Here is a 14,828-nt window from a genome sequence, read left to right as displayed (position 1 = left end):
GCAGTATGATGGGGGGTTGAAATTTTCATATTACTTACCTAAATACACCTGCCTATCTATTTGCTTAATTTTTTTTTTTTAATTCTCAAAACGCAAGAGACACCACAAAGTTTAAGAGGAACTATTCAGCTGTGCAATATCCCAGACCATGACTGTCAACCCTGTTAATTGCTAGCTTCTGGAAAAATGAGGTGTTACAGTCACCACTTGGCTTTGTTGTTCTGGAATACAATGCAGCAGAATGCTGAACAACCACAAAGGAAGATAAACTCCCTGCCACCAAGGGTTTGTCATTTTAAGCTATTACAATCCCCTACTAGACATAGTGTCACAGTTCCCTCTTCTCTGTAGTTCTGCTATCATTTCTTCTTTTCACTCTCCTATGTTCCTTAACTCTTCCTACTGAGCATGAGTCCTACATTACTTTCGTGAACTACCGTAGCATTTACTTTAAATGAAAAATAAAGCACATTTTATCAGCTTGTGGAAGTGATCTTCACAGCTAGGTGGCAACAAAAGAATTCCATTAGGCTTCCTTCAGTAAAAAGTGAGAAATGTAATGTTGTGAGAGCATTAAAAGCAGCTGCCTGACTCTAATGTCAGCAACAGTCTCCTTCAATTTAAATATTTGCAATAGCCATAATTAAACACTTAGTAACTGGCATTGAGTTACAATAGAAATACATTACATAGTCTTACTGCTGTGCAGATATTAATTCAGATTTATATCCTCCTTGGCGTTGTGCCTAGAATAAGTCTTGTGATTTAAAGGCTGTTTTACACAGTATAGAAATTGTCATAGAGGGCAAATTATCTTCTAGGTGAGAAACAGAATTTTTACTTTTTCTGGAAGCAGCTCCGTAAAGAGATCAAGCAATGTTATGTTCTGCTTCCACTGTTTAAAGACTGAGGAGATTCACATCTGCGAATGGAGGGATGGGCTGTCTGGGTCACTGAATCTGGACTCTGGCCCCTGGAGGCTATCACATCATCTAAACCTTCCAAACAGTTTTTCCCTCATTCTCTACAACCAGTGTTGGAACTGGTGATCCTCTTACACACAGTTGCTGTCATGTAAGAAGACGTGTTAGGAATTTGGGCTGACGATGCCTTCTGAAAAAATGCATATGTAAACAAATGTTGCTTGTTTGTTGCCCTCGTTTTTATTCTTTTGGAAGATGAGCATAGCAAACGATGGCATAGCATGCAATGATGGCAGAAATACAGATCTCAACATTCTGACCTAGGTATTTGCCATTCTGCTGTAGGAGCTCTGATGGTGAGGTTTCAGTTTCTTAAAGTTTTTGATTCTAACAGGAAAAAATTTATCACTGCCCCCCCCCCCCCCCATTTTTATTCTATTGTGCCTCTATAACCCAAATTTTTCTAATCACACTGTAAAGGTGAAATAAAGATTAGAATTCAACCTTGTAGTAAATAGGCATACTGGGAGATTTCCAGCAGGCCAGAATTTTTCAAATATATTTTATTTTACTTCAGAGCGCAATATACAGCCTGTGGCTCCACTTCTTGCTGCCTCATGGGCAGCCATTTTCTCAGCTGTTTCTCTGGCCATGAAGCCATGTTGAAGGATCCTGAACTGCCGTTCCCGACTCTCTTCCAGTTCTTTCCAATGGTTCCATTGCAAAGAGTCCTGCAGAAAAGAAACACAGATGATCAGACTGCAGACACTACAGTGGTTCTCTTTCGAGGATACACTGAACTTTTATTTGATAGGCTGGCTGGCTGGCAACACAGTTTATTTGTTAACATGACCGGGAAACTTGTCAACATCAAACTGGGCATGATGAATAGAAAGGTAACTTGAGCGGGTTGCCCAGTTTAAGATGAATTAAACACAGCTGCAACACTCCAAAAAATGTTAAATCAAGATGAAACTACATCTAGATAGTTTGTTCCAGTGCTGCTACCTTATGTTCTTTCTTTGCCAACAGTTTACTCTTGAAGCCATAAGTGAACAGTTGCACAAATCCTATCAGACTCTACTGGTTTGCTGATTCAAAAGCTGGGTTCACAGGGGAGCATTCCCAAAAAAGTTCAGAACAAACAGAAAACTGCTACTTTTTCAACTGATTCTTTGCTTTAAATGGTAGAAAAATAATTTTTTTTTCATTTACGGTAGCTTTTCTTAGGTCAGTTTTCCAGATTGCAATATAAATTCTGTTTTATTAAGAATGTAATAGTCATTTATAAATGAATGTTACCTTGACTTAGATCAGCACAAACCTATTGGGCCTAAAGGGCCATCACAAATGTAATTGAGGCCACAATCTAGACTTGGAACTGTAATGCAAGGGGTTAGTGTCACTTTTTTTTTCTACTTATTGAGGAACCAGAAAGGTAGCAGTACAAACTGAATGCCAGATACCTATTGCGTTATAACTAAGAGGGGAATTTTCTCCTATAGTCACACTAACACCATTTTCAGCAGTATGCAGTTCAACTGGCATGAAGATGCTGCTGAACATATCTGACCAGAACTGAGCCACTTCCCTGTAGTAATATTTGGATAGGGTCATGCAGAACTGAACAGTGCTGATGGAAGATACACCAAAACAGCTAAATAATTTATAGTAACCTTGATTTTTTTTTATTGTTTTTTTCCTTTTGTTTTTTTTTACAGATGTCTTAACATTTGAGCAGAACATAAACAAAAGCACTGTGACATCTTAAGAGACTTACTGTGTAAAGCTAAGCTCAAGAAAAAGACAACATCTAACTTTCAAACCCTGGCTTCTTGCTCATTCATATGACGCCAGAGTGCTCATACAGACCCACATCAAAGGTCAAAAGTTCTAGCTGTGAATTTATAATTTCTCTTTGTTTATTTAAAAAATGTCTCACATTTGTAATTATATGGCTGCTTTCCTTTGAAGTCTGCATTTAATTCTTTTACTTTACTCTGGACTCCATCCAGCAAAGCGTTTAGGCATGTGTTCAAAACCTCAGTTCAGAAAGCCATCCCAGTTTAGGAAATGCTTTCTTCAAGTAGATCTTCAATGTTTTCTTTGCTAAAAGGGATAGACCTAGTTGTCTATATAAGCACCTACATGTTCTGATTGCCTGAAATGGGGATTCTGAAGGCGGCAAACATTGATACTCTGAAAGATTGCATTATTTTGTTTTTTAAACTATACACTCTTGAACAGTACAGTTTTCCTCTTCATTGAATTCAGCTTCATCTAACTTTCTCACAAAATAGGTAAAGAGTTATTATTTTAATGGATTGGGAGATTTAGTTCCAATTTTACTTTGGGCTAGGTATAGCTTTCAAAAAGTGATCCCATCATGACTGTTCACTGCAGTGTTCCAAACGCTGTGGTACATGCACTATTACTGGTATACAAACCACTTCTAAATGTTAGGCATGCATGAGGCAATGGCAGAGGTGGCAGCAGCAGCCCGAGCAGCAGTTCCTCACCGCTTGTCTTTAAACCCTTGCCAAGGAAACACAACCAGTGTGAGCCAGCATAAAGTCTACAGGGCTACTGGGGCTTCCATCCGATGCTATGGGACTGGGCTGAGGAAAGGTGAGGTAAAAACCATGGGAATGCTAAACTGGAGCATGCCCTGGGTGAGAGAGGGGGTGAGCATCCCTGTTTGGCATAATGGGATGTGTGTGATAGGAAGCTGAGAAAGACAAGAGTTAGGGGGGGGGGGGTGTGTGTGTAAGATGCTGTTTTGAAGGGATGAGAGTGTGTGGTAGTAAGCGTGGGATGTTGTGGGTCATACGGATGAGCCCTGCTCTGTGGTAGCAGAATGTGTGACAAGAAGGTGAGGTCAAGGCCATGGTTTGGAGAAATCGTGCCTATGCAGGAAGCAGGGAGTTGTTATTGCCAGTCATGTGTGGCACCATCTGCCTCTGCCCCCCTGCCGGTGCTGGCAGTTGAGCAAAGGTCTGTGAACAGCAGGTCTATTGCAGAGCTTTTCTCCTTATGTAACTCCCAGACCTTCCTTGAGGCGATGCTGGTTTTCTGGGGGGTAATTTTTAAGAGTCCTGCTTGCTTTTTACGCTCCATTGTTTTTTCTACAATCTTTTTTTGCAGGTTTAAAATGCGTTCATCTTTCATGGGCCTTTCACCAGACTGGGACTTTCTTTTCTTTTCTTCTTGCCTGGAAAATCAAAAAGAAGCAATGAGAAGGTAAAATAATATCAACCCACAGACTAAATCCATCTGAGCATGTATTATCTTGATAATAATGAATTTATCTTGCTTCTGGGAACCAGCTTGACTCAAACCAGGTTTAAATCATACAGCTCGATAAATGTGGTATTCACAACTTGCTTCTTGTTTACAGAACAGCATTACTAAACAGCATAGAATAATTTCTTCCCACAGGATGCCATGATGACAATATCTGAATTATTTCAAGCCTGACATGACATTCTTTAGAAAAAGTATGTGCAAAACCTGTGATAATACTGCAGCTTTTTGCTTGTGAGAACTATGGAGTTTTCCTTATATGATCATTAGTATTCATCTCAATCACTGTAGCCCTTGGAAAATGAAAGATATTCTTTCCTTTGTAATCTCAATGCCCAGATTCAGAATCTATGGGATGGTGATGTATTAATTAAGGTTAGTGGGTCTAGGTGAGCATAAATTGATAGCACCATGTACAGCATAAAAGTAAGGCATAAGAGAGAGGTTATTGAATAGTCTTCCTTTTTCCCCCTTCTGTTGTAGCTACTTTTCTCTTCTCTGGAGTTTACATTTTAGCTGGTTTTGCTCACTTGCACCCAACTGGCACAATTTACTCACAACTTCTTCATGTAGGTTACACCACCTTGCATAGTGATTCACTTAACATCCAGCTTTCTCTTTTATTCAATATTGCTCTTGAATTTGGCTCAGTATGATCAAGCTGTAGTATTAATATTATGTCATGAGCAGCTGTGATTCTCTGGCCAAATTCAGAGCTAATGTAAGTGTCAGATCTACCAAAGAATATACATAATTCTATAATATATAACCAGGTTAGATCTGATGCCTTCTCTCAGCTGGCAAGGATAGTTTTGTACAAGGTGGTTTGATATTGTGGTATATGTACAACACTACAATTGCTTTTATTGGAAACCAGATTAAGACGCCAAATGACCAAGAGCAGAGTGTACTGGGGCATTGTTCAGCCGATCTTCTAACTGTTACTCTGTCGGTGGCAGGACTCATTTCACAGACAGGTTGCCCCTCGGAAATGTTTTAAAACAGAATTCTTTCCTTATCTCTTGGGTCTTACACCACAGCATTTCCAGTATAAGGCACACTCTTCTCAAGGAGCTAGAGGAAGGCGAAGAAGGAAGAAGTTCCTTCTGATGCTAAAACCACCAATTTGCCTTAAAAAGTGTCTGTACCAAGATTCCAGGGATCCAAACACTTCATTCATCTTGGGAGAGATGGCTTTTGTCTTCCTTGTTAGCTTCATCTTTGCTGATAGAAAACTCCCATAATAGCAGGTATTCTTCAGAGCAGCCATTCTGGACTACAGTTCCCAAAATCCTTAGGAACTGGATGAAGGGTAGCTTTGACCCATGTTACATTCTGAAATGTGTGTGTGAACTCTAAATAAGGGGCACAGTTTAGCTTGGCTTCTCATTTCCAGTTGCTTTCCTGAGATACTTCCTGAACCTCTCTGCTGTTTGTGTCATGCTATCTGGTTGGGATAACACTTCCTTATCCTCTTTAGTACTGTGACATACTCTGCTACACTGAGATTTATTTTAACACTATTCTGTAAATCTAAAAATTAGGTACTATAATTTAATCTAATTGTGAACATGGATTATGTCTATTTGCATTGTAACAAAGCATTGCATTCCAAGGGATATAAGAGAATGTACAGTAAGGTTTTATGTAAACACTTGATGATTAAATCTTGTCAGTGGGAATAAGCAACAAAACCTTTCATTACATGCAAATCCAGATTCTTCTAAATACAATTACAGGAAATACAGCAAGAGGTTTAACATCATGATGCAGCAGCAGCTGCTTCTGAATTAACATTGTAATTAGTTGCTTATCCTCAGACTAATATTCAGTCCTCTTCTGCATGAAGTCATGTGCCAGTCATCTGCACTATTCCAAAAAGCTGCCAATCCCACAGATCTTCAGATGCCACACCACGTCATAACAGAAACTTAAAGAGGGGAAGGAATGAAAAAAGAGATTTTAAAATTCTGTTTTTCTGTGATGGTCAGTTGAGAACTTTCAGAACTCAAGACAGAAAAATCTTATATAATCTCTGTCACCCCATATCACGTGTTTCCTAATGAGGTAAGGGTAACAGCCAGTCAGAATGGGGTAGTACCTAGTTAAAAAAATCCTCTCCAGATTCAATATAAAATTATGTGTTAATTTATGAAAAAAAAAGCAGAAACCATTTTAATTTTATTTACCAGCTACTGGTACTGAATGAGCACCTTGAATGAAAACCAATCTTTAACATTCATACTAGTTTCTAAAATGTAATGTCAAATCTTTAGTCCAAAAGAAAATTTGTTAATTGTCTTTTCTTCTGGTCTCAGACAAGAGTCTTCCGTCCCTTTGTGAGTCTGCCATAATTAAAAAAATATTTCCCTACCAAAGACTTTGAAAAAATCTGTCATGTTTTTGAAGTCCATGTGTATTTGAAATGGTTTAACAAACTCCAGTCTTTGCCTAGTGCCCTTGTCAGAATGTACCTTTCAGTGTTAAGGAATGAGATGAGATTCTCGAACATGCTTATGGAAGTTTGTAGTAGTGTGGGGTATATGTATAAACTACTCAAAGGAGGAAAAGCAAGGGATTAATGAGATTCAACAGAATATGGTATATAAAAAGACAGTGAAAATTTCTTTATCTATCACTGATTTTGTTCTCTGTTCGCTTTCCTTGTAAGCTATGTGTACAATCAACAGCAGAAAGATTTTGGCTCGTGATGATGAAGTACAGAGCAATTCCATCAGTGATGGGTAAAATGTAAGTGTCTTTCTACTTAAAAATAATGTTCCAGACATTGTAAACTGCAGTTGACATCCCGTATTTGTTGTCTCAATGATTTCCTCAGTGAATATAATGAATTTTAAAAATATGTAAGTATTTTTTTATTTCACATTTTACAAACTTGTCCTGGAGTTTGGCAGTCCAGTGTCTTCTTATTTATATATCCCTTATAATTATTTAACTATCTATCTGCCCTGCAATTTTAGCATCTGGCCAAATGGACTTTATGTTGAGGAGGTCATCTGACCTATAACAGAAGAAGCAGCAATTCGGCATTACAGGTTTTCCTGTAGGAAGTGAAAAAACACTTGGAACAGTTGGATTAGGTCTTCTCAGCTGTGTTTAAAAAATGGAGAATCTGAAGATTTGCGCAGAGGATTCCTCCTGAAAACCACATTTTGCTCTTCATTTACATTTTCAAACTCTACCTGTGCATCAAAAGTATAAGGAGATGGATGTATGACCGTTCTCAACTGACTCAATACTTGTAGGAGATGGAGTAAAAATGGCCACTTGACCATTCTTGGCACCAAAATACCAACTTAAGCAGCTAGGACTGTATTTATAAGCTCACCTTACAAAATGGAGTCTTGTGCAATAAACACATATACTTTTAAAAGCAGAAGTAGGATTGCCTTAAAGTGCAATAAACAATTTAAAAAAAAAAATTATTTCCTCATACTCTCAGTCTCAGTGACTAGGGCTGTCTGTACGTCACAGTACCTTACCGTTTTTCTGTCCTGCACTATATAATTAGTGATCGCAGGGAGGAAAATGAATGCATCTAATTGTTAACAGTTCACTGTTAAGGGAGACATTATTTTGACATTTAAGAACACTATACTATTAGATTACTATTTTGTGCTAATGTGAGGGATTCAAGCACTCAAAATCTGACTCCATTCTGAAACAATTTACTTATTACGCACCTAATTTTAGGTGTGGAAGTGATTGTTATTCATAACATTATTTTCCTCATTGGAAATAAAGATTATGAAGCTATATAATCAAAGTTCATTCACAGAATCACAGAATGGTTGAGGTTGGAAGGGACCTCTGGAGGTCACCTGGTCCAATCCCCCTGCTCAGGCAGCGCCACCTAGAGCTGGTTGCCCAGGACCCTGTCCAGACAGATTTTGAGTGTCTCCAAGGATAGAGACCCCGCAGCCTCCCTGGGCAACCCGTGCCAGTGCTTAGTCACACTTGCAGTAAAAAAGTATTTCCTGATGTTCAGAGGGAACATCCTGTGTTTCCTCTTGTACCTCTTGTCCTCTCATTGGTCACCACTGAGAAGAGCCTGGCTCTGTCTTCTTTACAACCTCTCTTCACATATTTAAATTTCTGATCCAGCATTGTTGATAAATTTCCTCCCTCTGTTTCAGTGCTAGTGAAGAACTCATTAACAGCAGTAGGGACTGAGAAACTAAATCTTACTTACTTAATGCAAACACACAGAACTCCCAAGTATTTATGAAATTTGTGACATTAATGAAATCACAAACATTATGAATTACCAAACCAAAGTCCCTTACATTGCTAACTATTCAGCTTTTTTCATTATTTTAGGCTTTGTTTTTTGAAGATCTGAAGCAACAGCCATGCATAGGGATGTTGCCTTGTTACATCTTTCTTCCTCCATGTGCTGTCTGCCCCTTCCCTCAGCTGTGCGCTGCATCACAGGGCTGTGCTGCCAGGTGTCTTACAGGTTTTTGAGGATGGGGCTCCATTCTCCCCTCCTCACCCAGAAGGCCTTTGACCCTCTAAGTCAGACCTGGATACTCCAGGGAAAACCTGCTTTAGGGAGCTTGTTCTACGTGGAAAGGACCATCACAGTCATCCATCCATAACCCTCCCTTCTGCATGTTCTCCTCTCCCTCCCCATAACCAGCCTTCCCCCTCATCCTCCTGCCATGGCTGCCCTCATGCTATTTCCACCCCTCCCCGGTTCAGGCCAAGAGAGAGGTGTTACACTGGTGCGTGGACAGTGCCCCTTGTCAAGGAGGGGTTTGAGCTCTGGCAGTGGCAGGAAGAGGAAGGAGTGCTTTGCCACCTGTGTAATCCAGTGCTGAGGCCCCAGCACCACGGTGGGGATGTGGTAGTGGTAAACTTTTGTGTTGGTGGGAATCTGTGCATCTTGTTCCTTGTAAAAATTGTCTGATTCTTCCTCTTCATATACAAGGAAGTCAAAGAGGGTTAGTGTCAGTTCAGAGTGTCACCCTGGAACAGCAGCTGCTGCCTTCAACTAGATGTTGCCCTGACTTGGACAGGGGAGAAAGCTTGGGCAGCAGGCACCATCGTGTCACTTGAAAATGAGCAGGAAAACCGACAAGGCAGGAATATGAGCAAAAGTAGAAATAAGGCTGGCTTCTCTGTACCTTACATATGTGGCAGCGGCTGGTGGGGACATGGATGTGCTACTGCCATCTGTGTGAGACAAACACAAGGATAGTGTGGTGTTCACTGGACGGGCTTGCAGGGGAGCGAGGAATTGAGTATGTGAAGCTGGATAGTGTGGTGTTCACTAGATGGGCTTGCAGGGGAGCGAGGAATTGAGTATGTGAAGCTGGATAGTGTGGTGTTCACTAGATGGGCTTGCAGGGGAGCGAGGAATTGAGTATGTGAAGTTTTGTGAGAGAACTTTCCTCTGGACAGCTTTAAGCCACATAAATGGTGAGAATATGCAGTCCCAAGACCAGACTAAATCCAACCCAAAGTAAAGCGCCCCAGACCACAGGTAATGTGGATGGAGAGAGCCTCAGCACCAAATGGTTTGATCTGCTGATTGATTCTTAGTGCATTAAATGACTTGGTGTAATAGATGTAGCCTCACTGGAGTGAAAAGGAATTGTACCTGAAGTATACAGGCACATAACTTTAGTACATTAGCATGTATTCAAACACTCATAAATCTTTTGGCGCTCATGTTGGAAAGCTGAGAACTCTAGTGTTTGTCTACTTCATATGCTAGTGCTGATTTTCAAACTGTGTGAAATGCTAGCAATTAAAGGGACGTCCTGCGTATATACTGAATTGATTCTTAAGTGTTCTGCAAGCGCTCACAAAGCCACTGCTGTGATGGATGTCATGGCTTGCAGTCCCTTAAAGGCTGATGTCTCTGTAATTTTTCATGTTCCGTTTCCTATTTTGTTTAATATGGCTCATTATATGCTTGCTCAATGTGCTGCTTTTGTGTTGATGTATGTCTGTTTGTAAATGATATTGAAAGGAACCTGCTTGGAAGGGACCCAATTAAACTCCAGCTGACACTAACTAAAGCACATTTGTTTAGCAAAGCTTAGCCGCCATACTTTAGCTAATTGGAAGTAGCCTTCAACATAATGCAATTTAAGATACAACATGTAATTTTATATTGACGCATAAGGCTATCTTATGAAGGCTACTGGTAAGATTTGCTATTCTTTCCCTGTAATTATGAATTAATTTTGTAAACATAAAAATTTGCTTTTTACATCTCCTGTGCAGCATATCAATAATACAACCCAAGCAATTAATCACTCACATTGACTTGATGGATATTTCAGGATTCAAGATTTGTAAATCAGGTTTAACACACAAAACCTATAGTTTGTTTAGCGAGAAATAAAAGCTACAGCAAATTGTCTAGCATTTGTAAGTAGGCCAGCATGCTGTACTTCCAGAGTAACAGAAATAACACCATAGATTTGCATTCTAGATGAAAATGCATTAAATACGCTCCCAAAGAACAACATTTCTGGTATACTTTGATGATACCTCCCAAGTCACATACATATATTGCCTGGGAGCCATGAAAGGAAATACCTTATAATATCTATAATGAACCTTTATATTTTCTTTATTTGGAGAGCAAACGAGGTTCCATTAAAATTACTGTATTACTTATCATGAGTCTGACTAGAAGCTTGCAAATTAAGTGTTTAATTTCATTTGGATTCTACCATCTTTGGCATGCTGGTCTGTTCTAAAAAACATTTCAAATGTCAGGACAAGTGAATCAAAGTTAGCTTCTCATTCAAGGATAGCTTATTTCAGGATCAGAACAGTTTTAGATCTGAATTAAGCCAAAGAGTCTATTTTAAAGAAACCCAGCACTATACAAAATTCACAGGCTGCACATCTAGCATAGGAAATGATTCTTTATGTAGTTACTAGTGAAACAGGTTTTATGTAGTATACAAGTTCTTAATGCCCAGTTTGCATCTCTAGTGGAAAGCGGTGGCTTGAGTTGCTCCCACAGGCTTTCACAACAGTGAAAGAGTATATTTCTAGCTCCAACTCCATTTCAGGTTCTTTAGTCTTAAAATCTTTACTCGATATATGCCATAGAAGAGAGAGTCACTGATCTATGCAGTCAATCCACTGCAGCTGAAGTTATTGATTCCTTAAATTCATTAAACTATCTTCTTTAAGTACTAACAGAGTAAAACCCCAGTCTTTGGAGATTAACTATCATCAACAAACCTAATTAGAGCTGGGACTAGTGAAAACTAGTCAAAAGAATACATCAATACTGCCTTCTGTAATTGAGATTTAGAACTGGATGATAAATCAGTAACACGGATTTAACTCTAAGAAGCCACCTTTGGCATCTCAGCAGTAAACACCTATCTAAGGTAAGTCTAAAGATGTGTTTGCAGCCTGATAGAACATGTCTTCAGAATGTCAGCCTGAACATGTGTTTGCAAAATAAATATGGCAAGACAAGGACTAATGCCTCAAACTCACAAAAGGGAAAAGGTGAAAGACAACTTGCAGGAAAACAATGGCAAATAGTCAGGATGCGGTAAAAATGGCGTAAGATCAAGAGGTGTGCCATATTTTACACTTTTACACAGGCTTTCTTCCTGCTCAGCTTTATTTGTAAATAGCTTTAACTTAGCTTTTAAACTCTTTGTGCAAGGGACCTGTCTTCTGCATATGTGAAGCATCTATGATGGTTATGGATCCTTTACGACAATGAATAATAAATATGACGATGAATAATAAATATGAATAATGAATAAAAAATTTGATCAGAGAGCCTGTAAGCAAGGATTTTTCTCTTTGATCTACTGCTATATTTAATTTATAACTTATTATTGTTATCAGAAAATCTCCTTCCTAAAATATTTTTAACTTCTAAAATAAGGCCTGCCTTTTCACATAACAAATGAAGTTCAGGGAAGCACACTATAGCCCTCATGTATTGGTTTAGATGAAAATGAGAAACCACTTTAAGGGGAAAACTAGAATGATTTTAATAAAATCAAATTAGTTCTGATTAGCTGAAAAGGAACAGAAGAAAGGCAGAACTTTGTTCTCAATATATAATATCGGCGCTGAATCCTGGGGCAATACTGCCAACACTTGCCTATGGAGTGTCTTCAACCGTAAATTCAAAATGATGAAAAAGATTTGTTAAATCTGATCCAAATTATTTTCAATAAAATGGAAATTCTGGCCCCAAGTGTAATCCTTGACAAAAGTCATACTGATTTATAAAAGGGCAGTATTTTGCTCTCTACTTGTTTTTCTCCTCAAGGGGCTAGCAAAATATTAACAAAGTTGCAATGTCTTAAATGTCACATGCTGTTTTATACTGACTTTAAAGCAGCTGCTCGTCCAAGTTCTGCTCTGAACAGGGAAATCTGGTCCAGTTTGTCTAGAAGAAGTTGTTCCTTAGCTTGTTTTTCATGAATTATCTGGTCTCTCTTCTCTTCCTCTGCTGCCTTCTGTGCTTCTCTGAGTAGAGCGAGGCGTTCACGTAGTTCCACTATTGACATTTCACAAATTAAACCATGGCCACCAGTCTAGAGAACATGAAATATAGGTTTAAATAACACTGTAAATACCAAGGGGAGAGTAAATGAGTAAAACCAGAATATTTTGATTGTGTTCCAAATCATGCTGAACATATTTTGACTTCAAAAAAGATAGGGTTGGCCCTAACCTAGCTATTATTTACAAGCTGTTTTTAAGGTGTAGAGCTTACCTTTTGTATGTGTAAAAATGCAAGGCTCATAAAACATTTAATGAAAAAGCCTTGAAATATACAGTAGATTAATCATAAATACAATATATTTACTGTCCAAAAAATTCTAGTTGACTTCTCTTTTGGTTTTAATAAGACTTTTGCAGTTTTTAAATGTGTAAAACTGTGTATTTTTTAGTTTGTAAAACAGAACAGACGCTACGCTAAAAATATGCAATTTTTGTATTTATCTATTTCCAATTTATGGATTGGTATCTATTATTTCTATCTGAAAAGACTAGGACTAAACAATGCTTTGTACCCAGGAAATTCAGATCTTAATAGCCAAAGTTAAAATATTCAAACCTGAATGTTTAATGAAGGCTTTTTGAAATCCACTTCACAATAAGAATGATAATGAGCCCAATTCTGATCTGTAATGAGAGACTTCTGCACCTTAGTTTGCATACAAAGACAGATAATTCCTAAACAGATTTGTGAACACTTGAAGTTTTTGGCCCTTGCTCTTACATACACTCTTCCCTTCCCCATGTCTACACATATATACATCTGCATGTATGGAAAACTTGCATAAACCCACACAAATACTGAGCTTCTGTGTAGCTTGCTTTGCAAAATTTAATCCATTTTGCACCAACTAATATTCTTCTTTTTATCTTAACACAGTTTTTGGTACACATCTTTAGTTTGTATCTTGTACCATGACATGTTACAATGGAGTAGATGGGTGCAGGAAGTCAAGATGCTAACCTGACTCTTGCTATACAGTTGTATAACATTAGGAGTGAAACACTGGTTAGGATTTTAATTACAAAGACCTTGCTTTACTTAGTTCCATAGAACTAGTGACAGGGGAATGTGTGTGTGTGTAATCCAAAAGAACAACCACTCCTCCAAATCGTATTTCTCGGACTGAAATTAAGTGGTAACGATAAACATATGTAAGTAAAACTCATTAAAGTCCTTTTAATGGAGATAAATTATTCAGTTAGAGAGCCTTCATTTTTTCAAGCAATCCTTTTTAGCAGGAAAAAAAAGCCCTTGTATTGAATACTGAGCGAATTGTTGACAGAATAGTAGTTGGTTGCCTTTCTACTTTGGAGCTTTTCACAAAACAGAACATGGTGGGGAAGGAACAACAAAAAAAAAAAACAACCAGGAAAAGACAAGGATGCTCTGTCAGATAGATGCACAGATTGTTGGTTTGGCTGCAAGAGTTGACCTGGCTCCAGTCCCTCTGGTTTGGGATGCATTTAAGCAGTCTACTCAGGTACGTGTCCTCCAGTGACCACTCTCTGGCTGTTCAGAGCAGCAGGTCCATGAAACAGGGGAAAGCCAAGGGAGGTGAAGAAAGCAATAAGGTGGAGCATTGGGGCAGGGGCAATAAAACCACAAAATAGGGTACAACACATAACCAAGCTTGACTCTCTGCTGCTACAATATTGGTGCTTAAAGGGATTATTACTGAGTTTAGTCTGGAGAATCTAATGATACAAGCTTATCAGTGAAGGAGAATGTGTCTTGGGTGGCCATCCCTGGGGACTCTTACAAGATTTCGAAGAGTGTCTCCTGCAGTTTTGGTCCCCATAGTTTCTCTTCCCAAAGCTTGAAAAGTTGAGTCAGTAACAAATCATCACTGTTTTTTCACCTAAAGTCTGACTCTTCAATTTTACCTCAGTGGTTTCTGCTTCCATGCTCTTCATGTGTACCAAACATGACCTAAACAATGGTCACCAGTAGCATCAGTAGAAAATTTATACAGGAGTTCAATAGTAAGTAGTCTTTATTTTTGCATGTCCTTGAAAAATACGTACGACAATAGGTTACTGAAATGGTAAATGATCATTTATCTCTTC

The 14,828-nt window shown here is 38.7% G+C and overlaps 1 protein-coding gene across 1 annotated transcript in view; it reads right to left on the bottom strand.

Annotated features, from left to right (window-relative positions):
• Positions 1 to 1,486: 1,486 nt before the first annotated feature.
• The window catches only part of CFAP99 (cilia and flagella associated protein 99), a 57,253-nt gene continuing 43,911 nt past the window's right edge, over positions 1,487 to 14,828 (bottom strand). The window contains exons 13-15 of the mRNA XM_035898648.1: positions 12,585 to 12,790; positions 3,972 to 4,134; positions 1,487 to 1,654 (exon numbers count right to left, since the gene is read on the bottom strand). Of these exons, the coding sequence (XP_035754541.1) occupies positions 1,487 to 1,654; positions 3,972 to 4,134; positions 12,585 to 12,790 (537 nt within the window). The remainder of the gene's footprint in view (positions 1,655 to 3,971; positions 4,135 to 12,584; positions 12,791 to 14,828) is intronic.

Source organism: Egretta garzetta, unplaced genomic scaffold (assembly GCF_000687185.1).
Source record: "Egretta garzetta isolate BGI_Z169 unplaced genomic scaffold, ASM68718v1 scaffold107, whole genome shotgun sequence".
NCBI classification, from domain to species: domain Eukaryota; kingdom Metazoa; phylum Chordata; class Aves; order Pelecaniformes; family Ardeidae; genus Egretta; species Egretta garzetta.
The sequence above is the reverse complement of the archived record's forward strand: the minus strand, read 5'-3'. Positions and strand labels throughout refer to the sequence as shown.